At 37.3% G+C, this 26,258-nt stretch overlaps 2 protein-coding genes and 1 long non-coding RNA gene across 3 annotated transcripts; all 3 read right to left on the bottom strand.

The window, feature by feature from the left end:
- Nucleotides 1-8,152: 8,152 nt before the first annotated feature.
- On the bottom strand, nucleotides 8,153-11,955 carry LOC139130077 (uncharacterized). Its single transcript, XR_011551775.1, has 3 exons — nucleotides 11,761-11,955; nucleotides 11,022-11,150; nucleotides 8,153-9,595 (listed from the first exon to the last, which is right to left on the bottom strand). It is a non-coding gene; the product is annotated as an uncharacterized lncRNA (long non-coding RNA).
- Nucleotides 11,956-12,307: 352 nt separating this feature from the next.
- Nucleotides 12,308-19,157, bottom strand: LOC139130078 (bone morphogenetic protein 1-like). The gene is made up of 7 exons (XM_070695798.1): nucleotides 19,067-19,157; nucleotides 16,742-16,844; nucleotides 16,170-16,286; nucleotides 15,501-15,628; nucleotides 13,416-13,677; nucleotides 12,810-12,985; nucleotides 12,308-12,518 (listed from the first exon to the last, which is right to left on the bottom strand). Exons 2-6 carry the CDS (start codon nucleotides 16,818-16,820, stop codon nucleotides 12,885-12,887), a joined length of 687 nt encoding a protein of 228 aa, XP_070551899.1. The 5' UTR covers nucleotides 16,821-16,844; nucleotides 19,067-19,157; the 3' UTR covers nucleotides 12,308-12,518; nucleotides 12,810-12,884.
- A 3,662-nt stretch (nucleotides 19,158-22,819) lies between these two features.
- LOC139130091 (nicotinamide N-methyltransferase-like) lies at nucleotides 22,820-24,713 on the bottom strand. The gene is made up of 3 exons (XM_070695812.1): nucleotides 24,529-24,713; nucleotides 23,783-23,990; nucleotides 22,820-23,355 (listed from the first exon to the last, which is right to left on the bottom strand). The coding sequence occupies exons 1-3, from the start codon at nucleotides 24,683-24,685 to the stop codon at nucleotides 22,935-22,937; spliced, it is 786 nt and encodes a 261-aa protein (XP_070551913.1). The 5' UTR covers nucleotides 24,686-24,713; the 3' UTR covers nucleotides 22,820-22,934.
- Nucleotides 24,714-26,258: the final 1,545 nt, after the last annotated feature.

The following is a 26,258-nucleotide window of genomic DNA, read 5'->3' on the forward strand; positions in this document are numbered from 1 at the left end:
ATTCGGCAAGTTCATAAATAAATGACCCTACTGAGCAGGCCGTTATTCGTTAAACTTCAAAATGAACGCATTAACCATAACATGAAACTCTTAAAAGGAAGAGAAAATCAGATAACAATGGATAAAGGATATAAGCGTAAAATGTGATTTATGTGTATCGATAGCTGATTTGAGTCTTTGAAAGTCAAACGCCCTGATCTTAAAGAAGTACTAAAAAATTATGTGTATGTTCTGAGCAACACATAAAACGTTACATCATCATATTTGAGATAATGAAACCTAACTACTTGTTGAGTTTCAATACTGTACATTAAATACACAAACGGAATCCTGCAGTCATTAGTAAGTTTTTAGATAAAAAATGCTTTTGACAAGTTAAAAGTACAAACTACAAAAATATATTTGGTGAAAAAAGACAATACGTATTATCATGATTGAAAAGTAAAATACAACAGGAAATACAATGTCAAAGTTGGAGAATGTCTTAAAATCGATTATACTTCAACAAATCATTTTCGTAGGGTCATGTCAACAGGAAAACACAGGAGAAGAGGCCGTCTGAAGAATACACCCATCCTATAAATATATCAAAGTCACAAATTACAATATTTGGAAATAAAACAATGTTCTTGAAACATACACATATGTTATAGTTTATTACATTTGGATGATTCCGGACACTTTTTATCTTTGATTAAACCAATTCACGAAACTTTGTTGTCCTGAAAATAGCCATTAACTGAGGAACAAGAAATACTGGGAAAATGGCGACTATTTACACGCCTTTTTGGTGAATAACGAAAAAACACAAAACAAAACATACATCAATATGTCGAAAATATACATTGATAAGTTCTGTCAAAACACGTGCAGCTATGGTACGTCGGCTAAACACATGACCAAAAGTACTTGAATACAATACTTCAATACATAATGTATATAACGATGGACATAAATAATTAGCTGTGCAACACAACGAAAACTTACATTGAAAAAACCCAAAAAGGTCAACAATCCAAGAAAATACTACATACGCTCTAGTTACAGAATTTTTATGACTCGAGATAAAAATGTCAACTGAATAATACAACATTATAAATACTACGTGTACCTCAGCGCTACAGCGGGAATTTCTTCCGACCAAACCTGCCTGATGGTAGAAATTGCAATGGCACCAACTAACGGAGGCTAATGCATACGCGTAACAGTTCTACAGTGATATGAACCGTTTGGTTGTGCTCCTTATACAACACAGAAGTGTTCAGGAATACAAATAATTAAAAATGTCTTGAAATACTACATTTTCCGAATTGTGGTAAAAAGCAAGGCTTTCCACAAATTACCAAAAATTTGAACGACGACATTTTGTCTTGACTATTTTTTCTATGGTATTTTGTCTTGGACTATTTTTTTCTATGGTTTAAGCTATCTAATGAGTAAAGCGGTCGCCTAAAGTTAAAACACAGCTGGCAGGATGCCAGCTGAGTCACTATTTATTATTCAGTACCTTGAAATGCGCCGGTACAGGGCGAAAGGTTGCCTTACTCTTCACATATTTTGGAATTTCAGTATACACAAAGCATTTTGGCTATGGCCCGAGGGGGAGCTCAGTCAACTTTGACCGTACAGGTTATCCGTTGTTTGGAATACAAGGTGCTTTAAATGTCTCTACACATGCGCAGGGTAGCCGGGGTTGGGGGTTGAAGCGAGTCAACTACAAGCTTGTATAAGGTAAAGCGGATAACAATTTCTTCACAGCTAAAAAAAGTTCACTCTGAAAAATATGCAAAATATCATCAAAGGGTTCAATGCCACTTAGAGACATTACGAGAAATTCTGACTCTAATTTGGCTGATAATTATTGATTTTTGATGAAAAAATCAGGAAAATTGTGTCAGTTATGGTTGATGATGTGTTGGTTGTTGTTCAGTTGTACAGTTGTATTTGCTGCAATATTTGCTTGACTGTCTTCTCAGATTTCTTACTGTAAATGACCTTGACAGAGGAATCAGTGATATCTTAATAAATTATTCTACCGTTTGGAAACACTGTGATGTGTTCATAGTTAACATCTACAGTTACATTTTCCTGGTATTCACCAAGTCTATCAAATTTCAATATCTTCCGAACATCTGCCACATAAATATTGTCTGCATTGTCAACTGCAACTTTGCATGGGTTCTCTGACTTAGCGATCACTTTCAAATTTCTTCAATATTTCGAGATCACTGTCTAAAACATAGTTACAGTTTTCATAACCCTGACATGACACTATAAGTTGATATTTGCTATTCATGGTCAGAGACCAGGGCTGACTAAGTTGTCGACTTGTAACAAAGTCCCTTTCTTCATTAAATTTGATTATACGGTCTGCAACCCAGTTTGCTATGAAAACATTTGTCTTTGTCAACAAGTACACCAGTACGGAGTTTACCCATTCCAGTTTACCCATTCTAATTATTTGTTTCACTCTACTCTTTGCATCAATCACTACAATGCATTTGTTGTCGTCATCCGCTGTGTAATAGTCACCATTGTCTGGCATTTTTGTGTCTGTTGGTCTAAAATTCTTAGGTAAACCACGAACTGTGACAGATGTTAGAATTTTTGCAGTGTCTGCAGTTACTGCCCTTGCACTTCCAGGCTGGTCATCACGTACTCTGTCACAGACAACTACATGTCCATCCTGATTTATTGTCAATCCACATGGCACAAAGACTTCTCCTAATGATTCCTTGCGTCTTTCGACAATAAAACCCTGATAGTGTTGTTGAACGGGTCACTGTAGGGTGACAATGTCCAAAAGTGACAATTTCTTGCCAAATTTTTATCATGTAAACAAGTAAAATGCTAAATATTTTACTCATTTGCATAATTATATCGAATTTGTGATGAAATCTGCAATTTTGTATTTTGCGGCAGTTTTTGCCATATTATGGTAAAAAAATTTGATTCCTAAAAAATACTTGTTTGATAGGTTTGGTTAGACATATTCTTAGGGATGTGATTCTGTATTTGATATACAAATATATTGATATACAATTTGTAATTTTGGTATACATTTTGCAATTGTTGGTCAAAAATGATTTTTTTTTCAAAAAGCTACTCATCTGATAACTTTGATATTTGGTATAGAGGTTCCTACAAATGAACTTGAACTAATGTTGATAGCGAATTTGTGACGAAATCTGCAATTTTGTATTTTGGGGCACTTTTTGCCACATTCTGGTCAAAAATTTGTTTCTCAAAAACTGCTTGTCTGATAGTCTTTGATGTTTGGTATACACGTTCCAAGTGATTATTTAGTATGACATATTAAATTATGAGGAAATCTGTAATTTTGTTTTTTGGGCAATTTTAGCCATTTTTGAGCAAAAAAGTTGATTGTCAAAAAGCTACTAGTCTGATAGCTTTCGTTGACATTTTCTTAGGGATTATATAAATATGACATGTTCAAATTATGATGAAATCTTGAATTGTGTATTTTTGCGACTATTTTGCCATTTTTTCCATGTCATTGAAATAAGCTATCAAACATTTTTACCTTCTTCATCAACACATGTGTCAAAATAGTTATTCTCAGCGTAACACAGCGGGTCTGTATCGGCCTGTTATCGGCTTGTTACAAAATGCCGGTGTTACGCGGGCACAATTATTATCACTATGTATTTCTAGCAAAGTTTTCCGACTGAAAGTCTACACAAAAGAGCTTATTATGATGCAACTAGTTAGCCCCGGATTCATTTCCGCGCCTTGCACGAAAGACTTAAGGCCATCGTCTGGGCTAAATGTCGGTCAAAATGCTCAAAAAATCTAATTTTATTTTTTTCCTTCATTGTCACCCTCGACATGTATACTTTCAAATAAGCTATATCATTCTTCAAAAAATATTAACTAAAATCGAGAAAAATCGCGTTTTTTTCCCACTGACCCCTGGTCAATTTTATTTAGTCTAATTATATATTCAAAACAGGTAAATCGCTATTTTTGGTTGCCTAAAAACTTTGTTGAGTTATGGCATCATGTATGAAGTAGTGACCATTTGCTTGCTTATTGAAGCAGCTTTTTCAGAGGTAAAAATATGGCGTTGTGGAAATTGTGAGTTTGAGACTAATTGCAGTCTAAAAAAGCCAGATCAATGAGTAATCGGAAGAAATTTGCAACAAATGATTCTGTTTTATATTTTGTGTGGATATTACTGTAAGGCATATGAAGATTTTCATTCAGGTATAGCAATTAAACCAGAAAACAAACCATATTAGACGTTATGGTGTCCATATACATAACAAGTAAAGAATCTCACATGAATTTCATTATCATGCTGATTATAAAATCAATGTTTTTTTGATAATTAACAGTTCATTTTTCACTTAGAAAGCAATTACAACCAGGCTTTTGTTAATAGAATTCTAACTGACAATTTAAACTTGTCCAATACCCTATTTGAGGTCGTAAACTTTGCATGAAGTATGAGTATCACCTTTATGTTGTAAACATTTCAATCCAATACTCCTAACAATTGTGTTTTGTACTGCATTCGTTTCTTGTGGCAGTAATAACTCTTGAAAGAATGGTTGGAATGCAATGAAAATCAGCCAACATATGTGAAATTAAATACTTTACAAAACAAACTTCAAAAAACAAGGTCATCCAATCATGTCATAGTAGAAACTTGACGGAAAGTTGTGAAATTTATTATTTTTCAATCTTACCGAGATGACTATGATTTAATTATATTGACATCTTATACAGTCATAGATTTAGGTTCATATTGTAATACATATACATCTGAATGCTACAGAAAAATTCGGTTGTTGTATGACTTTTCGTTCAATAGATATCTTTGCCACAAATTTTCTCATATTTTTAACCCTGAAATTGTCGCCACGGCAACCGAATATCCGTTTTCCCCCTGCACTGCATTTTACCATCTACTGCAACAAAAAGATGACAAACTCTGAAAACAAGGTACTACACGGTTAGTGTTTAAAATAGCCCCTACAATAGCCTTAAATTACAGTCTTCGACACAGTCCCTGCGAGCTACCAAATAACCCTGCACATCAGGCTGGCTATTGTTGTTTTTACTCTTTCCACACTATAAGAGTAAAAGATTCTGTCACTCTAATGAAAGAGACTAATGAAAATTTACGCGGGCTTGCCAACATAGAGTAAACTCCTACCCGTCATAAACAGTCAGGAAGTAAATGCAGGCATTCAAATTCCTTTGTATCACTGCTGAAAAAAGCTGAAAACACCGATCACCTGAACGAGGTCAATCGGGTCAAACACCACACCGCCATTCTGATCACAAACAACGCTATCGTCAACATATGCCTGTGCTTCACATGTAGTTCACTTTGCCCAAATGCCTCAATTTGCATTCTCTATTTGGTTTGGTACAATGCCTGTTTGTGAAATTGTTTTTTCAATATACCGATTGTATAGTACCGCAATAACCAAACTCATGAAAAACACTGTACACATGAAGTCGTAAACTGCATTAGGGGAAAACCCATGTCCTAATATGTGAACTACGTCATCTTGACAAGCAGCAGTTGTTTATCGAGGATCGAAGCCCGTCTGAAGCAACTCTCTATTTCCGTAACAAGTACTGTCCGGTAAAATTGAAATGTGTTCCATTTGCAATGTTTTGCATTTGACTATCTATATAACAAGTTGAATACACCCCCTAGACCAGTATCCGGTCACTTTCATAAAAAACGACACTCGCGCTTCATCGGCAACTCCGATACTAGAACAATGCCACGGTTTTTGAGGACTAGAGGTCTGACATTACAAACAATCATAAATCAGGGCCAATCGGAAAAAGGTCAAAGTGAACGAGATCACCTAGCAATCGGATGCGCTAGACCAATATGCGGTCATTTGGACCTGCAACCCGGTCATATTGCAACACTTTTGTCATGAGGGAAGAATTTTAACAGGAATTGAAATAAAAAAGTACGCAATTTCAGATGCCCCGGTAAATTACGAATATGAGAACTTCCAGGGAAAAAAAGGCACTGAAGTCGGGACTTTATTATTGGCAACAGTGCACTGCAGTGCCAACGTATAGCAAGTCTAGGTGACCGGTTTACAGGTCTACAGTATCCCTTCCGACGTACGGGAAAGGCGCGTAAAAGTTTGCGTCAGTTTTGAAATCTGATATATGAACCTGTTCATGATGACACGACAAGTACTAAAACAGCAATTTCGGTAGAAAAACTAAAAAATAGTGACGACAGGGCGATGTTGAAAGTGCGGCTCTTGCGTAGCCACCGTAAAATGTGCAGTAGAAGGTAATGAACGATTGTACATACTTCTTTAATTCTGACGATTCCGCTCGAGTTCAACACGTACAGCGCCAAAATTTCAACAGATTATCAATGAATGTATCCATCAAACACTGCAATTATTGAATATTGTGTAGGTATTGCGAGAAAAAAATGAGGAACGTCTTTCCGCGAAGTGACCGGGTAATGGTACCGACCGGATACTGGTTCAGGGGGTATACTTCAATAATGAGTGAAACAACAAACCCACTCTGTAATTAAGCACATCGACTTTTCAGACACAAGTAGATTACACTCCGCAAAAACAGTAGTTAGCTAAGGGATTGAAATCTAGTTTTGTTACACACAGCATCTTCGCTTGACAAAGTCTATTGTCCAGGAAGCGTGACAATGCGTGCAGAGATACACTAATCGTGACAGCGCCAGGGTTACATAGCCGAAGCATATTTCTACACGCATGTCTGTCTAGAAGCTTTTCAACTCTATAATTTGGCATTGAGAAAGGAATATCGTTTGGAAATCATTGCGATTTGTAGCTTTAGTGACATAGGATAGGGCACAGAACAATATAAGGCCCTGTGTAACTACATTGGTATGCAATAATGAGACACTCAGGATAAGTTATCCGCATAATATATTCTGCCTAGTTCAAAACCTGTGCGAGGATAAGTGTAGATATAAGAGTCAGGTAAATCTTTTCCATTTAGTATCACACATACAAAATTAGATTAAGCATATGCAGTAACCAAATACAAAGAGTATATTCTTGTAGATCTTGCGTTTTCGGGGTATAAGGGTAAATGAAAATTGTAACGATGTTAATACTTTTCCCTTCATTGCATTTCACTATGAAAAATGCTAAAAAAAGTAATAAAGGGAAAGGTGTAATTTACAGGCAACTGATTTCATTTGTATTGTACAAGGACGAATAGTGCATTTTCAAATTATTTGGTACGCTGTACTTGCGTCATGTTAAATAAACAAACAAAACATACAAACAAAATCCCCAAGTGAACGAACTGGAAAAAACGAAAATCGTGGCGTCGATTCAACGAATGGCCTAGGCTTACCCTATGCATATTGACTACTTAGTAAATTCTGTTTTTTAAAACTAAATACTTGAATTGGCTTTTAAATCTGCCTTATTCACGCTAAGAAAATGCCCCCGTTTCTCACAATCATGGGCGAATTTTCCGATAAATTCTTGAACACAGCAGTCACATCCGTGTGACGCCTGCCTTGTACACAACTCTTGTTATTTCCACAAGCCCGTGTAGGACATGTCAAAGTGTCTTCACATGCTCCCGGAATCCGAAAAAAAGTAATTTTAAGAATAATGAATAAAGGAGGACTCAACATTATTCATTTTTTTCATTTGTAAATTGTTTGATAATTTATAGAGTAGAACGATGAATTTTTAGACTAGGAAAAAAAATAGAACATGTCGAAGGTTCACAAGAATTTCATTTTTATAGCTTGGGATACTTCTACCCGGAAGTAAAGGCAGTGGGTATTGCGATAGTTTGGCTAATACTGTGGGAGGGCGAGAGAAAATGACTATTAATTTATTGTCTCGACTCTACCTGCATGCATTTTTAATAGTTTTTAAAAATGGTAAGTTTGTTGATCAATTGGTTGTTTACCAAGCCAATGATAAAATTGAATCTCTCTACCACTGGATGGAACAAAAATTGACTTAATCTTAAAGACGTGATACGGAAATCTTCTTTATAATGAAGTTTATGTCCCTACCACAATACATGACACCGTAATGACAGTAATATATTATGTTATTTAAAACGCCAAACAGAACATTAAATGTCGTAATATTTCTCTCTGTGACATTTAATTCTTAAAATTCTATGTTTGGCATTTTTATCTGCAACATCTCACTATTGCCGTTTAAGAACATTCCATTTCGAATAATTTGTAAAACTCTACAGGCGAATAGACGTATTAATGTCTTGAGTTGAAAAGGAGTAATTCCAATAAAACTACAGCGGTATTGTAACTAAATTAGCCGATTAACGGTCCCGCCACTGCGGTATAGTCTTGCAAATAACACTTACTCTATCAATGCTACGACTAAAAGCGAATTGCATTAAAAAAACTGACATGATAGCCTACATAAAAACAACAGAGGAAATAGCTACTGTAAAACTGACTTCATATACAATTTTATCTGGATACTGCTTCTTTAATTACTATAGGGGAAAACAAACATTGTTTTCAGTCATTCACTGCACAATGTGTATCTTAAGTTAGGATGGTCCTCGGGTATATATTTGGGACTCTCACTTTTTAGAAATAATTTTTTTTTCACTTACCGCTTGTAGGGGCTCATTTTAAAGCTGAGAGAACAAGATTATGATTTGCTGTTTTACTATTTTGAAAATCACAAACTGTATTTTTCCTCGTAGACTTCATACTTGGATGGTAGCCATATTCAATATCAACTAAAAATGGTAACGCACCTATAATATCTTAACAATGTAAGGGAATCGTATTTCAATTACTCAATTGGTAGTTAAGTAAACAAATACAGAGGTCGATAGATCGCTTCTTAACAAAGAAACGCGGCCTGTACCGAGAACATGTGGCTGCTGAGTTGAATGGAGTACTCATATAGTAGAATAGAAGTGCCGTGATATCCGGAAAATTTAAGTACCTAGCGATGGCCTCGATGCCTTTTCACAAAAGTCTGGGATTGTAATCAGTGATAAAGGACGGATTATATTTTTTCTGTGTCCATTTTTGCGCAAAACAGATATAATCTAGGGTCAGTAAGTTCAGCTTATTATCTTTCAAGGCGCCACCATACAATCTGGACGTGAGGATTGCGTACAGTGAGGCGTGACAAATACATGCAAGGCATTTTTTGAAAAATTAAAATAAACATTAATACCTAAGGAGCTTCCAATGAAAAGTAAAAAAAAAACCATTTTATCCATCTGTCCAATAATCTATCTATATATCTATCTATCTATATCTATCTATCTATCTATCTATCTATCTATCTATCTATCTATCTATCTATCTATCTATCTATCTATCTATCTATCTATCTATCTATCTATTCTTTCACATGTATATATATATGTTTCTTAATTTAACAGTTGCAAAGTGCATTGGAGCACAATGATATACATTTTTAATTTAACCTTGATTAGCGATGTAGGTAAATGTGGCATAGATCACAAAATGTAAATGAAAGATTGCTTCTTGGTTTGTATTCTTGCATCATTCACAATGCTGAGACGATCGACAGCAGCAATGGAACTACGATCATCAGCGTTAATCCTGAGAGAGAGAGAGAGAGAGAGAGAGAGAGAGAGAGAGAGAGAGAGAGAGAGAGAGAGAGAGAGAGAGAGAGAGGAGAGAAGCGGAGAGAGAGGGAGAGAATGTAAAAATCAGAGAGAGAGAGAAGAGAGAGAGAGAGAGAGAGAGAGAATGTAAAAAATCGAGAGAGAGAGAGAGAGAGAGAGAGAGAGAGAGAGAGAGAGAGAGAGAGAGAATGTAAAAATCAATCTGTTGATATGACCGTTTTGAGTAACTGTCTGTGTGCTTTAAAGCAACAGAACCCAATGGCATGAGACTGCAATCAAGCTGTAATAGGAATATTTTTACAAAGGTTTGCGGTGTATTCTGCGGCCGTCGCCGTACTCTCTGGACGCTCGAGCGGGGACAGCAGAATGCGCCCAAAGCCTATGTGCCACACCCCGACGGAGTTGAATGATCTTGCACTCTCACTGGTGGGTATGGTTCTGTTAATTTTACATATGTTACAACAAAAAGCAATACACAAAATAATTGATGCTCGGTACGATATGTTCAGACGTCTGAAGTTTGACTGACTAACCTATATTGTTTTCCTACATTTATGACCAGCTTTGATGTAAGATGACATCATTGATTTCTCATAAGCTAATTATGCCAAACCTCCGGTTCTGACTGAGTAATTAATTGTTTACATGTATAAAGGTCAAAGGCTACTTCAGAGGCAGTTTGTGAAGAAAAATTCTCGCCCAAACCCACAGTACATCCGTGGGTGGAAGGACTGTGCCCAAACCTAAATTTCGCTGCAATCACGGTGGAAAAGAATAGTGCAACAGCCTATATTTCAATTAAAGACTCATTTTTTAATAATTTACATGGTTTTTAAAATGTTAAATTCTACAAACAACAAGGTAAATGAGCAGAAGCCTGTCGGAACTGGCGTGATCGTCAGGAAAGGAAACATTGGGGTTTAAAAATATCTAAGCCTTTAAAACTATTGATCTCCTTCTCTCCCTTACACAAAGACCAGTCTTTTGGGTATCTATAAATAAGCTTTAGTATTTCACATCTGCTAAAATCGTATTTTTCCCGAAATAGTATAGCCTTCGGTTTGTTTACAAGATACCAGTCGTATATAAATAATTTGTCTCGGTTATCAATGCTCATTTACATAAGGTTTTGCACTGCAGTGCTAATACCGATGCTTCTCTAATGCGCGTGAATATGTAAAATAGGCGACACTTCTTATTACAGCATGTCAAACATAGGTTGTGCTTTTATTTCGTACTCTTGTGTCAGTCCTAAAAATAACTGCCTAGAGAAATACGATTCCCAATATTAAGTATATTATATAATAAAGAAGTAAACACATGCTCTTAAATGAAGCAGTTCAATATTTATATGTTGACAAGAAAGTGAATAGTGAAATCATCACTTGCATATAACTCACCTTTCGAAGCAGTTATGACGTTGGAGGCGTTCCCACAGTGATCCATTTGTTTATCTCGAAGATATCCCGGAATGCAATGACCATTTGCGCATCTGAAATCATCCGTGTTTCGGCACTTACCATCTTTATCTGATAGGGAAATAATGGTTTACTTGACCTATTTTCTCATTAGTTTATCATTACGGCATTTAAATATTTTCTACACTTGTTATTACGGAAACAACGGCTCAGCAAGCCCGTTAATTTTGGCTTTCCTCTCGCCCGCGTCCATAAATAAACGTAAATGGTCAGCGCTGGGTCTGTTATTTCCTTATATTATCAACGAACCCCCCAAAAACCGTCAAAATTTACGAAAATTTCCGTGCGAACGACAACTTGGCCAAAGAACTTGTCAGTAAGTAGTGCGCGCCCTGCAAAAATTTTGCACATCCGGAGATTTTTCTGAAAAAATATCTAAACTTGGCCCACAAGTGCTCTATTTTATTTTGTGATTGATTATAATCTTTGTAGAAGTCACGATTTTCGTTTTAGCTGTAAAATTAATATGTTTTATTAATATTTACATTACGGGCATGACAACAAACAAATACTGTGTATTTGTGGGTAGTCACGTGGTTCTGGTCGACCAATTAAAACGCGATGGACAGGGCATGGTAATATATAATTTTACATATAAATCTCTCCATTGTGCCTTCAAATCTGCATTACAATATCCGACGGCGTGATTAGACATATATACCTGACTTGTGGAGCAGCGTGTAAATCGCTTCAAAGCCCTTTTTCGTCTCGCTGGCCTCGCTTACGTGCATCTCCAGTGTCACCCTTCCGTTCAGGAGGTAGTCCTTCCCATAATTCCCTCGGCAAAGTACGTCGACGAGCTTGCCGTTGCTTTTGATTTCGATTTTCTCACGCATGCTGTCACAGTTAGTTACGATACCTGTGTTTGAATGTTTATTGTGTTAGTACATGTATGTTTGTTTTGTTTATTAGGTTTTTTAAAGAAAATATTTGATAAAGTTTTAAGGAGATATGAAAATACAACTAATGACAGGGTAACTTGAATCTGGCCACACGATACGGTACACTGCACAATGAGCAATGAACTATACAGCTAGCCCATATCCTATTCTTGCCGTCTGTATATCACTGGATTAATCCATACAACAAATGACAGTGAAATTTCAAACATTCGTACGAAGTTCGTAGCTACTCTTAATTCCATTATCCTAGATAGTGTTTTTTTATCTTCGTCATCAAATTCTGTAATTTACCAATACGCTGCGGTACCTGAATGAAAGTCCTTCGAATCCGATGGCGACGGGATCGTGTCCTTCAACCAACAGTTGCCTTGTCTGGTGTCATAGCCGTATGACTTGCAGTTTTTATCAGCCTGGCAGACGTGGCAGCATTCTTCAGCGCTGGCAACCACCTCAGCTTCACCATCATTTATATCTGATCCGTCTCGAGCTGTGAATTCTTCGATGTTACATGCAGCATCTACGTGGCAACCACATACAGACGAGCGATTCAAAACCTATAGCCAAATCCTTAAGGTAGCGCACGAATAAGCTTTCACGAGTTCAGTGTAGGAAATAAAGGTGAGGCAGAAATACACGATCGCTTTATTTAATACGTTTCAGTGCAGCGGTACCTACATCGCTGCAACACGAGGGCAGCATGCATCGTTATGACGATGCAATTTACGAAATACTATAAAATGCTATCGTCGCGCTAGAATTTTTTTGTACACGATAAGACTCGACAATAGCAAAGCATGCTAAAAGTTACCTTCAATCTTTTCATTTGTCAGATGAACGTTCTTGAAATTCAGATATATCTCGCCGTATACTTTATCCTGTCGTATCATAAGTTCGTATACTCCACGCGGCAGTGGGGCGCTGTCACGATAGCCCCAATGGGAATACAGTGTACCTCCCCTTGCTCGTGTCTGTCATCTTCTTTTGCTGTTTGTGTAAGAAATGTTATGAATGTGAAAAAGGTAATGTCATTAACAACGTGGTTTGGTTCACTGAGAGAGAGAGAGAGAGAGAGAGAGAGAGAGAGAGAGAGAGAGAGAGAGAGAGAGAGAGAGAGAGAGAGAGAGAGAGAGAGAGAGAGAGAGAGAGAGAGAGAGAGAGAGACAGACAAGACAGACAGACAGACAGACAGACAGAGACAGAGACAGAGACAGAGACAGAGAGACAGACAGACAGAGACAGACAGACAGACAGACAGACAGACAGACAGACATTTCCATGCCTACATAAAGCATGCACAGCCAACTGAAAAGCGATCTAGTATTCTTTATTACTTCTTTTGTTGGTCACAATTTTGTCTAAATCAATTTACTCTACAAGTCATGAAGCACAGCAAGACCATCCGACCGACGCTCACCTGTATAGTCTGTTCTTGTCGATGAGGGCGTGCCATCGTCATCAATTGGTGTTGCGGTGAGGTGGAAACCACCGTCGACGACAGATCCGTCAGAGCGAAACTCAATGAAAAGTCTGGGACCGCTCGTTAGGATTGTCTCCGGTGTCTGGTTTCCACAATAATTGTTAATAATCGGACTTAGGGTATCACCTCCGTCGAAGATGTCAACAAAGTCTTTCTTACATTCATGCGAGTTTTCCAATGCAAACTTAGAAAACTTCACCTTTACGAGTAAAGGGAAAATATATATATATATATATATATAATATATATATATATATATATATATATATATATATATATATATATATATATATATATATATAATATACTTGTTTAGTTCAAGATCAGCTGGAGTAGAGTGCTCAATACTAGAGTAGAGCTAAATACACAACTGAGTTGATCAGGATAATCTAAAATATTACATTTCCACTACAAATTTGTTTCGTATAGGCTGCAGAGCCGCCTACACTCATCGGGTGGCTGTGATCGACTGAAACTTTGGGCGGGAACGATTTCTTTTGTTTTGTTTTTGTTGGCACCTGTTTGTTGCAAATGGTTGAATAATTAGTGACTGCACAGGAGAAATTTTCTCCTGTGTCTGCAGGTCGATACTAATTCGTTTCTATTGTTGAGGGAGCACATTTCTGGATATCTGAGGAGTATGAATTTCTCGTGGAGGCACAGATTGCATTTTTTTGTGACGTTGGAGTATGGATTGCATTGCTTTATTATTTTCCAGTCAATCCTGTATTCTGTCTTTGCATCTTTCAGTGACCAGATGTGCTTGCTCAGTTCGGTGCTGTTTCTGTATTTTGTGTTGCGGAATGATAGCATGTGGTTATTATATCTTGTTTTGAATGGAGTCTCCGTCAGGCCGATGTATGTTGCGTGTGTATTGTTGTCTTCTCTGGTGACCGTTGCTTGGTAAACCACGCCCTCGGTGAGGCATTTTCCTGGCAATGGGCATTTGCTCTTTTGTCTGCAGTTGCATTCTTTATTGGCGATGGTGGCGGTTGTGTTCTTGTTTTCCATTTCCTTGGCAAGTACTGATTTGTTGTGTGAAGTGATAATACTTTGCATGTTCGGCATACAGCTGTAGCTTAGTTTGAGTGTATTCCTGTTGAATATCTTCCTGAGTGGATGATCGTGGCGGAAACATTTGTCGATTAAATGTAGAAATTTGCGCCCGATGTTGGTGTTGACGCTATTGTCAAACGGTGGGTTGAACCATATGATGTTTCGTGTTCTTGTGCGTTTTTCCTGTTGTTGTACGGGTTTGAAAGTGAGTTGGTGGTCGTAGCCGCTCTTTTTGAGTGCATCTTGGTATGGTGTGATGGCTGAATTGAATGTTTGTTTGTCTGATGATATGCTGGTCAATCGTTTGTTGATGGATTCTGGTATTATCCATACTCCAACGTCACAAAAAAATGCAATCTGTGCCTCCACGAGAAATTCATACTCCTCAGATATCCAGAAATGTGCTCCCTCAACAATAGAAACGAATTAGTATCGACCTGCAGACACAGGAGAAAATTTCTCTTGTGCAGTCACTAATTATTCAACCTTTTGCAACAAACAGGTGCCAACAAAAAACAAAACAAAAGAAATCGTTCCCGCCCAAAGTTTCAGTCGATCACAGCCACCCGATGAGTGTAGGCGGCTCTGCAGCCTATACGAAACAAATTTGTAGTGGAATGTAATATTTTAGATTATCCTATCAACTCAGTTGTATATATATCTATATATATTATATATATAATATATATATATATAATATATATATATATATATATATATATATATATATAATAATATATTATATATATCAGTATACCACTTCAACTACCTGTCCTGAAGACATATAGGGTTTCTTGATATTGAACCTATTGTATAATATTCGGGAGCTTTTATTCCCGAGAATGATAAATGATGTCCGTTCACTACTGCAATGAAGACTTTCAGTATTTCAGCGTGTTCAAGCTTGAATAAATACACATGCCTAAGCGCAGCTACATGATTGACATCACAGCATTTAATACCTACCTCAATGAGTTTACCTGGCTCAGATTCAAGACGGTATGAACACCTTTTGTAAAGGGGATACTGCTGTGGATAGAAAGGTGACGTGATTTCCATCGCTTCTGTCATAAACTGTTGGTTACCGCAGTCCACTGTGAAAACATAAAACAAACTTAAATGTAAACCCCGACGTGCGTGAAGTGAGTAAAGATTTATAACATAATAAGATTTAATTTTAAGAAAAATCTGTTGACTGTACAGCTTCAGCAAGATGAATAAGTACAACTATAGCGTTACTTTAAGGAAGGCATATTGACATTTTCACCGAAGTCGACGCTCTTTAGAAATCTTGAAATCATTCTCACTTATGTTAAAAAAACCCTTCTGTACACATTCAACCTCCAATAATAGACACATCCTATAAGCATGGTTTTCATGTCCCATGTAGCCAGTGATTGTTTTATAAGTGCGACTGAATGTTGAATGCAAACATTTTGTCCTGAAGGACAAGACTGATTAATATAGCAACATTTCTTGACATAACTTAGATATCGTATAAATTTCCACCCTCTCGTTTTACTGGGGAATTTATTCGAGTCATCAAAATTTGACATTTCAAGTTCACTTGTACCGTACCTACACCCATTTCATAAAGTAACGAAACTAAACGACATGAATTTTGAATGTTATTACCGTCATGGCATTCGGTGCCTACAAAACCCGCTGCGCAGTCGCATCTGTACGAAGTGTTGTTGTCGAACACACACGTTCCGCCATTTTCACAGGGCTGAGAGAGACATGGATCAATACCTGTTGAGCAATTCGTGATGGAAACATTTTATGAAATACCATTGCCATAATGGCTATAAAAGGGTGAAAGTCACAAAGTATTTTAGTCCTGGATATACCTATCATCTACTTAGATACTTATATATTTCAGATAAGTCGTAAGTATGTGACGAACACGGTCCACTCCTTACTGCGTACAAAGACAGTACTTTATTATTAATCGATGTTTTTGTCTGTAATAATTTATTCAGTCTTCAACTCCCTGAACGAGTCAACGTACAGTAAACTCTCTACACAGTTCAAATGTGCCAGAAGGAGAGTAAAGCCACACTTTTTTTCTGAATATATGACTCGGTACAATCTTGTAATTGTAGTCCACATCAATTTCTGTGTGCAGGACATCATAATTTGCGTTGACGGTGAAATTAAACAGTGTAATATAGAAGACTGGCAACGTCTGAACTTGTCTCATTTACCTGTCACGGGCGTTTGTTCGCTTGATCGACTTGACCATGCCAGCGCGCACAAGATAAGTAAGCCGAATACTGTTTTCATCTCGTCCGGCGTTGGATCTTGAAACTTAATTTATAAGATGGAAGAATGGTGAGAAAAGAGAGAAAGATTATCTTATTTTACCACAATTATATGGAAACTGACGACAATAACGAGGGGCTCTAGCCAAAAAATAAAAGTACCTCAAAAATGGCTTATAAAACACAAAAAGGGAATTGATTTTGAAGGAAGTAACGTAGAAATAAGAATGTCATAAGAACTTTCAAATTTAACATGTTGAGTGAGCAATTCGTGTTGTTTTGAGATTTCCAAAGATGATACCGACAAATGATGCATGCAGGTTAATGGCGACAAGACTTCGCGTCATTAGAGCTTGTACTGCTCATATTTGTGATATCCAACACAAGTTTCTTATCAGTGTTGCAAAAATTTGACAGTCAGAAAAAAAATGTTACTGGGGTGTAGTAATTTCCGTGACAAATTTTGGGGGCGACTTGCAGCGATTTCGAAGCTGTTATCCAATTGGTTGGCAAATCTTAACCGTTTACAATTAAATAATACAAATAAACTCCCTAACTTGCTGTGAATAGTGACAATCGAACAATCAGATATAACCTTGCAAACACGCTGCGAGTCAGCCGCAAATTTTCTGAACTTGACTAATTACAAAATTTGTATGACAAACAAATTCATTGCCTTCTGTTCATGACCCATCCATGGGCGAAAGTTAGGGTGTGGTCAAAATCAAACCTGGCAATTATGATTTGAAAATCCCGAAAACCAATTGATATGTTGCTGAAATAAGTTACCATTCGTTACGAAGCTGCAGGGCGCCAAATTCGTACCGTGCATGTAAAAAAGCTTGCACAGCGTAGCCGTCGCATAGAGATTGCACAACAGACACCGAAATAGTCCTATTTAATTCCTCACTCCTAATCGTTGCCAGTCTAGTTTGCCTTGAAATTGTTGTTATCATCCACGGTCTACTATGCATAGAACTTACACTGCACAAAACGGAGGTTTTCTGCTGAATAATGCAATTTGCCAGTCCCCTGTGACCGTGACATTAAGCGTTGTCTTAAATTTCATATCTTATTCTATTTGCGTAGTGACGGTCTTTAGCACTCTAAAGATATGGCACACACTGCGTACATTAAAGTGAAAGTGAAAGTCTTGAACCTTTGCGAAATATTTCCTCAAGGAATCCTTCAACCATGATCTTTCAAAACCAAGAATAAAATCGGAGGTCATCGTGCAAATTGTAGTAACACAGAAGCAAATTAATCAAATTTACCGATATTTAAATTCAACATGGCGGCCGTCCCTGAGTTTGCTCTGTGGAGAAAAATAAAATTTTCGACTTTCGAAAAACTGAGACGGTGAAATTAACACCAAGAACTTTAAGATAAACCCCAACAAGTGGTATATCAGAGAAGAATTATAAACTTTACAGAGTCCGATTATCTGTCCCGAGGCGCGTTCTACCTTAATGTGCACTTCTCCACTGAGCGTTCATTTTGAGGACAGTGACTTTCATCGACCCTCATTTTGCCATAAACCTTTTGTCCCCATAACAATGGGTCTTAGATCACTTCTAAAATAGAACTTAAGCCTGTAAACCTCTATTGAACGGTATACAAGTGAGCGCGTCAGAATTGTCTTTCGACGAACATTGATTAAATCGAAAGTTCTCAACAAAACAACATCTCTTTGTTTTTAAATTTAATTCAGTAATTTGTAATATCATGACGTGTCCGTGATCTCTCAACAATTAAGCGAGAAACTACTGCCTCGAAATGTTCTTCATCTCCTCACCCTAGAGTTAGTGACAGCACGAGGGCTGTTAATTGATAACAAATAGTTCCTGCTCAATCAAAGGCAAACTTCAAGTTCATTATCGTTCAGTGCATATGGACCATATTTTAAAAAAGCACATGTACAATGACAATTCATATCAACTATCGATGATATTTTACCAATCTGATCCGCTCACTCGCAGAAACGGACGAACTGAAGAAGCCAACAAAACAGAAATGACAACTGTAAATGGCAATTTATCAAGTTCACAGACAAAAGTAGGTGCGACAATTAACAATCCTATGATCGCTGACGGTGGAAATTTCGTTGTGATAAACGTCCGTTGGTTAGGACATTGTTCACGGACGCTCTTCACAAACTAGATTTGCCCCTGTATACACATAGATACAATTGTGATACGGTTGAAACACATAAGACACGGTAAATTGGATGCGCTTATAAAAATGGAGCATGGAATGATTTACAATTACCGAAAGGCCTTTTCTCCTGAGCTTAGATCCCACGATAAATGCTTGTTCCCAGTTCTCTGTCGGAGATTTGGACGCAGGTGAGTGTGTCAACAGCCGAGGGAGATGCGTTTGTATACATGGCGTGGTATATCGTCGTTAAGAACTCTTGTCACTGGTATATTTTTAGCACAGGGGGATTTTTTGTTACTCGCCTTCGGGGATGTCCAATATTTTCAATGATTTTGACTAATGTGGGCGTTATTTAGGGAGTTGAAATTTATTCAGTTATAATATAATATACGATGTTTTCTGTTACTGTGTCGACAACATTATGACAAGAAAATATTACGCACATATCGAATCTCTCGAATAAACCCTGTGTGAGGGCACACATCAGAAATTGAGTAAGCCGCCAGTCGACGGCTATGCCATTACACAGAATCACCATATTTTCGCGTTTCGGCCATCGAAATACGAAGGCCGAACTCGTTGTAGTTTGAAACACTATAGCTGTTGTTCAATACTCATAACGTTATATCCATGGATGATGGAAGCTTAAATAACTCAAATGACTTTAAAGGTATACGCTTTTCAAGGCGACGAGTGACAAGAGATTGACTCTGAAGCAGTGAAGTATTACAATGTCCGGGCTCTTTAAAAAAATCTGCACGATCACAGGCACAGTATTAAAATAAGGTTGTGTTTTAACTTTTGGTTGCACTTTTCAGGAGATGCTAGCCCCTACCCAATAGACGCTTGACTAGCTGGCCGTACCCTATCCTATGTTCCGATACACGGAGCAATGTCGTAGACATTGTTAGAGTGCGCTGCTGACCGAACTCGAACTCAACCACTAAAATCATCTTAGGTTCTTTTCAGATTGCATTTAGCTACGAGAAGGATATATATATGAATGACTTTGAATTTCATGTCTCATATATTCACACACACATACATACATACATACATGTATATATATATATATATATATAATATATATATATATATATATATATTATATATATATATATATATATATTATATATATATATATATATATTATATATATATATATATATATATATATATATATATATATATATATATATATATATATATATATATATATATATATATATACATATATATATGATTTTTGACTTTCATGTCGCTGGTTTCACCTGTCATGTGATAAGTGATGATAATCTTGTAGGATACACCAGAATGTTAAAGATCTTTTTAATTGCTTTTTTTAAAATTTTACAAATACATGTATTAATATTTAAATTTTCTGAGGGAGTCAGTCAGTCAAAATTTCTGTGTCACAGAGGGGGTTACTCAGATTCATAATGCTTGGCAGGGATTGGGGTTATTCGAAATTTCAGAGTTTACGATGGAATTCCCCCTGACTCCTCCCAGGCCGTAAATAATGACCACACCCTAATAAATAATGACCACACCACTACTTGCCACCACAGGACAGTGATCGATTATTTTTTCGCCTGAGCGATGAGGTTATTGTATATAGTGTGACGTCAGGACAATTGTCACATGGGCGATGACCTGCTTGGTAGGGTTTGTATGCCGGGTATTTCCCGTTTGTTGTTTAATTGACTTCTTAGAAAGTGTGGACTTGCTTCATGCTGATTCAAGTCATATTCGGTAGACAGGTTTGATATGCCTATGGCAAACACTGATTACATTTTTAGTGAGTGTGGCTTGCATATTAATGAAGCTATGAAATATCTTCTTTTTTCACACGATGGTTTCCTATGGAGATAGTCATGACAGTGTGGACTCACATCAAGAAATACTGCACAAAATTTCATGAAACTTTTCAATGATAACAATCTCAGATCATTTTTTGAGTACATGTTGTTTCATTGCTCCCTATTGAAAGACTCAGGGTACTTTTTAAAACAATTATTTTGATCAAAAATCTCACTTCATTTTGATGATACTGTGAATGCCATGTCTATTATCTCCTCATTTGCATATTGTCCCATATACCTGCTACATATATGAAGGGACAGACATCTGATATGACCTTTAAAATTAATTTGTGGTATATATTGTCTATGATGTTGATCATAACACCTTCAATGAAGTTGTAAAACATGTGGTACAAGTTTAACGTTGCAAACAACTGCAATATATACTGAAACACGTGAGCATATTCAGTTTATATCTGGTCATGTATATGGTCAAAAGTATGTTTCAGTGATTGAAAGATTGTCGGCTTCGGAAACAAGCAATGGATGTTAACTAAACTCTCACGAAGATAGTGATAAAAAATAAAAGTATTGTCATGGGTTGTCACACGATATGATCATTTGTAACGTATTGTTTACTTTGCTACATGTATGTAAAGGGTATTCAAATAGCATACGAGGAAGTCATATAAGTTGGGTTAAATAAAGTAACCAAAATTCCTGGGTTGTTCAGCTGACCAATGATGTACGTGTAAAGCAATGCATACTGTTCAATAATCACCATGCACAATAATCGTCAGTAAATTGATTCTCGACTTTCTGCAAATTTTTTTGCAAGTGGACCCGTAGACTGGTGTGAGGCCTTTTAAAAATTGAAAAGAAATTACCAAAACAGATGCTGTATTTTTAGTTTCACCACATGAAGGCGCTCTTCAAAACCAAACTGGCCAGATACACAGTCAGGCCCACCAGGCCGCTACACTGCAGTGGCAGCACTTTTTAACGCCACTACTACCGCACGTCAGTTTTACAGAAAAATGCAGTCTACTCATCACCTCATCAGCAAGTGACTCAAATACGTTAGAGGGACATTCCACATCATAAATTTAGGTATCACATCACATCGTACAGTAGAGTCACAAATTCCTTTGTTGCTTACAACGAACCATTACGGAGTATGCTTATAAGCTGATTGCGGCACACACTTTGTGCTGTTTTAATTTAAAACTGTTGGAAGTTGAAAGTTTCGTTGTGCTGAGTTAAAATAAATGCAAAATCACACAAATGAATCAGTGTTTAAACAGCAGGAATGGACGAACAAAAATATACATTTTAAGTAGTGAACATTTGAAATAATTTGTGAACGTATTTATACGAGGAACAACAATATTGGAAGATTCTATGTCTTCAACTAAAAAACATGTGAAACCTCATCAGTTTTTAGCCAGGTAGATAAACCCAATACTTGGTTATTTTAACAACGGTGACATGATACATGTTTGTATAACACACCCATTTTAGATGCCAAAATGAATTCCGCTGCAGCAAAGAATATTCATACATTGCGACACATGATGACGTTAGGGCTAATATATTTTTAGCTTCGCCATATGCGGGCGCACTTCAAAGCGACCTGGCCACATATACAGTAAAATATATGTATAGTCACATTACGTCAGTGCTCAGAGGTTAGGTATGGTTACCATAACTATTTGCAGCATATCAACATGAAGACATTTAGATTCACCATTACATTGTCATACATTCACTTGCTCTCTCTCTCTTGCGGGCGCACTTCAAAGCGACCTGGCCATATATACAGTAAAATATATGTATAGTCACATTACGTCAGTGCTCAGAGGTTAGGTATGGTTACCATAACTATTTCCAGCAAATCAACATGAAGACATTTAGATTCACCATTACATTGTTATACATCTCACTTTCTCTCTCAATTATCACCATTTTTTATCAAGTTGTGGTTTACAGGCCACAAACAAAGCGTAAAACACAAACAAATTGTAGTTTTGAGAATGAGAAAAGATATAGCCTGAGAACTTCAATACTAAAACGTATCATTTTTATTTCATTATTTTATTTGCCTTTCATTTACGTAAAAACATTTTATAATGTCGATATTACTTAGATTGTACTGATCCTAGAGGGAGCGTTGGTAGTCACTCCTTCATCGCGCTTATCACAAAAGTGAAATCGTAATATGTATTTTCACCAGCGGTACTAGTCCGCTTGCGAGACCGACAGATAATCTGTGTAAAGCCTGCCTCTTCCAGCGCCGACTTCAGAAAGGCTTCATCGAGGAGAATGCCTTCAAAGACCCAGTCACCGAGTCGGTAAAATGACAGGGGTTCACAAAGCTGAACAAACAAACCTCCCGTCTTCAAAAGGCCGGCCATGTTTTTCAGGCATTTCACATATTCTGGTTTGCTTCGGCACGCTACTTCCAAACAGTAAGCAGACGACATGCAGTCAAACTTTTGCGGGGAAGCATGACCGATCAGCGGATTAGCCAGGCGGACGTCACAGGGAATGATGTCTTTGATGGTCTTACGTAGCAAAGACTCCCGTTCTTTAAATTCACTGAAATACAAAACGAGCGGTAAGTGGTCCAATTCAACAGCTGAAATTTAAGAAAAGCAGGCAAAGGATAATCTTAATTATTCAAGTTTTAATTGAAATATTAATTTGAAGTTTCATGACATGAGTTACAGTTTAGCCAGATAAAATTGGGAACATAGGGAAACCACTATTGACTTGGGAGGCATCCAAGGCGAGTAAGAGTTCCAAGGGTTTCGCACTAAGGCATATAAGTAAATACGTAAAATTATGTGATGACGGGTAGACTGGAAAAGGTGAACTTGAGCCGACCGAGCAATAAAATCCGACGATGTTGTGTGGTTATATAATTTCGAATTCAAGTTATGGGAAAGACGGGATTATCTCATCAACCCAGTGATCTTGAAAGGCTGATTAAAAAACTGCGACTTGGAATTTCACTCGAACTTACCTATGACCTTCCAACTGACACACATGTTCAATGATCGACGACCAATCGAAGCTGCCGGGTTCGTTATCAACCCACCGCTTGAGGGCGTTCCTATTTTGCTCACTGTACTCACCAACGACGATCTCCTTAAATTTTGTACACGATGACACAAATGAATAGATGCATGGACCCGTGCCAATGTCGATTAGACGATCACCTGAAACCCCCTCTGAGAAGATAAAAACAAAACAAAAACCATAAAAAAATAAAATAGCAAACACATTCCAAAGGGTTGTACAAGATATTCGAAAAAAGGACAGAAAAGATTTGTCTTTTAAACGCGTCTCAGATTGTTAAAAAGTATATTGGACGTATGTCGTAATTATCTTTCCCTCACCCCTGGGTGTTGGTCTATTTACACGGTGGGAACAAGTCTACTTTTATGAAGAAATACGTATATTATGCATAGCTTTTATGGCAGCTTATGTACATAAATTGAAATATTATTTGCCACGAGAAAATAGTTCCCATCGTAGTTAGATGTGATATGGTCTGAATTATCTAAGAATCGTAAACCTGGACTAGGCTATTTTACTCGATATGCGTACAGCTATATTTGCGTATATGAACGTATATGGAGCACCACATTAGTGGAATATGTGATGTATGTCTTTGTGTAAGGAACAGACATCGCAGTGCAAGAGTACATATAGTCTTCTTGCAATAGACGATGGTCAGGCTATTTTCATTGACAACAAAAACCTTACCATGGCTGAAAATACTGTGCAGAATCTCGAGGGTCCAGGGAAGAACGCCCTCCTCCTCTTCCACATATCCTTCCACCGAACTGTAGTATCGTTCCAAGTATGCCTTAGGGTTGAAGTGAAGGTTGTAGTTGTCGGTCACGCTTGCCTTTGACTCCATTTGCCCGCAGAATTGTACGAATCTTAAGTCGTGGCGTCTGATGTTAATATGGTAATCGTGGTGAGCTAATCTGGAATATGATCACAAAGAGAGCCCATGAATACACATTATAAACTCATGCTACTAGTATTATCATGCAGGGTACCGTCTTCAAATCTTTTTGTTTGTACTCAAACTGAACGACAAAACCCAGCACAGTCAACAGCACTTACCATATCCATGACTGACTGAAATTAATTCCCAACCTCTCACCTTTACCTGTACACGCGAGTTTCTGTGAAGCTGCAGGACTCGGTCACATGAGAGCCCTATTCTTTGATGCCTAATGCTTAGATTAAGGGCTTACAGGGCATGAAGACTGTTTTTTAAGACAGCTGCGACGGTGGCATGACGCATCGCCTAGTCATAGAAGTTGCACAGTGTTACTAATTTGTCACTCAAGCGATGAAATTTGACAAAGAAGGGCATACCCGTGGGCCTGTTGCTGCCTAATCTGGTCCGACGGTCTACCCTAGAATGTACGTAAGCCTTACGAGGCAAACTATAACCCCTCTTTCCACACACCTACGTCAAAGGGGATCTGAGACTCCCCATTTTGTCAGTGTGTCACTCTTAGGGAGCCTTCAGTAATTACAGGGGGTACGCCGGGGAATTCCATGCGCACCTGTACTGTAATGTTACCCCCCCATCCTTGCTAAAATGTGACCCTCTTCTTGTCAGGCATTCTAAAACTTGACCCTCCCCCAATCACTGCGGTATTCTCCCCAGGAATAACCAAAAACAGTATCAGCTAATTTACATAACAATTAAATTTAATTGTTTTGTAAGTTACAAACAAAAATTAAAAGGGGAGGGCTGGCGTTTTGGGAGGGAGGGTTACAATTAATCACACAAGCGTTTTTGAAAGGTCATGCATTTGCGGGAGGGTCACCATATTCTCCGCAACTATAAGGCGGCAAGATGTGGCTGATATAGTGCTTCATCCAGAAATATCAAACCATAATACATGGTAGTCGATCAGGACAACTATTAACAATTTTCCACCAAACAACAAGCTATATCTGTGCAATTATATATGTTTGATAATATATGAAAATGTACTTTGCTTGAAGTAGGAAGTAAAACACGCATGTGTGAGCAAGAAATCGGATTTTGGAATTTCACCGAAATGTTGATTCACTTTACATGGTATTCTATGACGAAACTGTGAAAATATTTTTCCAATACAAAAATAGGTATATTTGTGTATTTATGTACTCTTGATTATTCATATTAATGTACTTGATTAGACAAAGGTCGTGACAAATGGATCGATTTTTTTGCCAATATAAAACATAAAATTAATAATATCTGTGCATTTATAGACATTTGATAATTGATATACACTTTGCCATCTATCCCATATGTTTTGTCTCTTGTCTTTCATCAGTTGTAACTGTTCAAGGTGTTTAATGTAGGATACCACGGCATCTTCTTTGCTTGTGAAGCTTGTCGATATCGTGTATATATTTAAAAGAATCGCATATTTTGTCGGCAATTTCCTATTTAGGAAATATCAAACAGACATTTAAAG

Source organism: Ptychodera flava, chromosome 3 (assembly GCF_041260155.1).
Source record: "Ptychodera flava strain L36383 chromosome 3, AS_Pfla_20210202, whole genome shotgun sequence".
Lineage (NCBI taxonomy): Eukaryota > Metazoa > Hemichordata > Enteropneusta > Ptychoderidae > Ptychodera > Ptychodera flava.